The sequence below is a fragment of the Hordeum vulgare genome, chromosome 2H (genome assembly GCF_904849725.1).
Source record: "Hordeum vulgare subsp. vulgare chromosome 2H, MorexV3_pseudomolecules_assembly, whole genome shotgun sequence".
Classification (NCBI taxonomy): Eukaryota; Viridiplantae; Streptophyta; class Magnoliopsida; order Poales; family Poaceae; genus Hordeum; species Hordeum vulgare.
In genome coordinates, this window is record NC_058519.1 from 26,943,420 (window position 1) to 26,945,873 (window position 2,454).

Below are 2,454 nucleotides of genomic sequence, written 5' to 3' on the forward strand. Positions count from 1 at the left end.
CGTGTTGACACAACTGGTTGCTTGGCTTGACCGTCATCGCTATTTAACAATGGCAGAGCTTGAGCCAAAAACATGGGAGGGGTGGCAGACCTCATTACTTTTAACTGATTTGTAGCGAAAAATAGACCTAACATGAATGGATATAGGCTTGTTTCCTTTGAGCCCAGGGGGGCATGGCCTAGGCTGACACCCACCAAGCTCCGCCACTTCAATGAAGCGCACCACACCAAAATCTAAGGTACAGTATGAGTTACCCGTACGAGCGTTTATTTCTTACTGTCATCATATCTAAAAACGAGTGATTCCCTTGCTCGTGATGCACAACGGTGAGTCAGCACCAACAGTTCTCCCCTTGTACGTATCCTAGCGTGTTCATGGTACACATGGCTGATCCTCACAAGCACAAAACACGTGGGATGTGGCGCTCCATCTAAGCCTAGACACGCTTGCATTGGCCCTGGCTATCTATAAATAACACTCCCAACCTTCCTGTTATCACACACAGCAATACTAGCATCTCATAAGCCTACATCATCTCTTGAGCCAGAGCCCCGCCCAACTCACCAGTCACCATGGCCAATTTCCAGATAACTCCCTCCGCCGCGTTTGTAGAGATCACTGAGCTCAACTTCAGCAACCTGTACCTTTTCCACACGCCCCTCGGTTCAAACCAAAATCAGTCAGTTATAATAGACTCCAATGCCACTACTGGTTTGGGTTCGACTGTTGTTAACAACTGGTCGATATGTGATGGCCCTAGCCCTGGCGCCACTGTCGTTGCGCGTGCGCAAGGCCTGCATATCTATGCTGGTAACTGGGAGAATACTTTCAGCATAACCTTTGAGATTGAAAGGTGCGTACACACACAAACACATGGTTATATATACATTAGTTGTCGCAAAATTAGAAAACACGGTTATATATCTTTGTCAAGTGACACATTTTCATATACATTATAGTTAGATTACATCTGATTCTATTATTAGGAAGTACCCTATTACAGTCTATTTGGGTGCATGATACATGTACTAACAATATATGAACATTGTACAGGTTTAAGGGGTCAACGCTTCAAGTGATGGGGATATCTGTTGAAGAAGGCGAGTGGGCTATTGTTGGTGGGACGGGACAGTTTGCAATGGCAAACGGTGTCATCCACAAAAAGTTCCATGAACAAAGGAGCGACGGTAACATCATAGAACTCACTATCCATGGGTTTTGCCCCGTGTTGAAATCAGAGGTTTGCTGAATACCGCACGTATTTATTTCAAGATATAGCTATCAATTTTTGCCCACATTAATTGATCCTTTTATTTAAACAAAACATCATATAATCATTATATCATGTAGAGCCTTCTCACAAAGCTTGGACCATGGGGTGGAAATGGAGGGGGTGATAAAGACATTTTAGAGGCAGTACCAAGGCGACTAGAGAGCATCACTGTTAGCAGCGGCTCAATTATTGATTCAATCAAATTTTCTTATGTTGACCAGACTGGACAGAAGCACAATGCTGGACCATGGGGAGGTTCGGGAGGAAATCAAAACACGGTCAGTGGACCCCGAAGAAATATTTATGGAATTTTCGCACTTGCATATATAAGCCACTAATCGTACTTCTCTTTTTCGTTCCAATGCAGTTTGTGCTCGGCGCTTCTGAGTTTGTGAAGGAAGTTTCTGGAACATTCGGCATTTATGACAAAGACCGACACAACATAATAACTTCCTTGAAATTTATCACGAATGTGAAGACGTACGGGCCTTTCGGAGAAGCGAAGGGAACCCCTTTCACCATAGCCGTGCAGAAGAATAGTAGCATCGTTGGGTTCTTTGCGCGCAGTGGGATATATCTTGATGCGCTTGGTGTCTACGTGCGCCCACTCTAACCAATAGAGGCTAGTGTTCTTATTTTCAGTGTTTGTTTCCAATTCGAATAACAAGATGGGATCGAGTAGTCTGTTCTACTCCAGAAGATCCTATGTAGTCGCCCTGTGGGCCTGTAGTTGTCTTTGTTGTGATGAATAAAAGGATCCGTTTTTTTATATATGTGCGATGTGTTTCATGTAATAATAATATAACGGGCATTTGTTCAAAACTAAAAGACCAAGCCCCAAGCAGGATAAAACAAGAACACGACAACAGTAATAGAAACAAAGCAGGAAACAAAAGAAAAGCTATACCTGAAACCCATGGCCCTACCATAGTTATGTGAAAGATTGAACCCAATATGAAGGGTAGCAAAGTATTTCCTTTTGCTCTACGCACCAGCCCGTGAAGTTCTGTTTTGAATCAGCACATGCAGCACATAAAGTGAGATTATATTGATGGACACTCCCTCACACTGATATGTTGGTGTATGTTGGTGGACATTCCCTCACACTAATATTTTGATCTTCGGTGATGATCGCTCCTCTTTTCATTCCCGTGTGCATTATTAAAATCTCTAGCACGCGG

The 2,454-nt window shown here is 43.4% G+C and overlaps 1 protein-coding gene across 1 annotated transcript; it reads left to right on the top strand.

The window, feature by feature from the left end:
• Window positions 1-487: 487 nt before the first annotated feature.
• LOC123429377 (mannose/glucose-specific lectin-like) lies at window positions 488-2,042 on the top strand. Its single transcript, XM_045113417.1, has 4 exons — window positions 488-853; window positions 1,054-1,240; window positions 1,351-1,551; window positions 1,641-2,042. The coding sequence occupies exons 1-4, from the start codon at window positions 573-575 to the stop codon at window positions 1,884-1,886; spliced, it is 915 nt and encodes a 304-aa protein (XP_044969352.1). The 5' UTR covers window positions 488-572; the 3' UTR covers window positions 1,887-2,042.
• Window positions 2,043-2,454: the final 412 nt, after the last annotated feature.

What these genes read in the sequence shown, in the direction of transcription:
- LOC123429377 (XM_045113417.1), top strand. Translation starts at nt 573, where the DNA reads ATGGCCAATTTCCAGATAACTCCCTCCGCCGCGTTTGTAGAGATCACT. An exon ending in ATAACCTTTGAGATTGAAAG is followed by an intron (nt 854 to 1,053) that starts GTGCGTACACAC and finishes AACATTGTACAG; the next exon opens with GTTTAAGGGGTCAACGCTTC. An exon ending in CGGGAGGAAATCAAAACACG is followed by an intron (nt 1,552 to 1,640) that starts GTCAGTGGACCC and finishes GTTCCAATGCAG; the next exon opens with TTTGTGCTCGGCGCTTCTGA.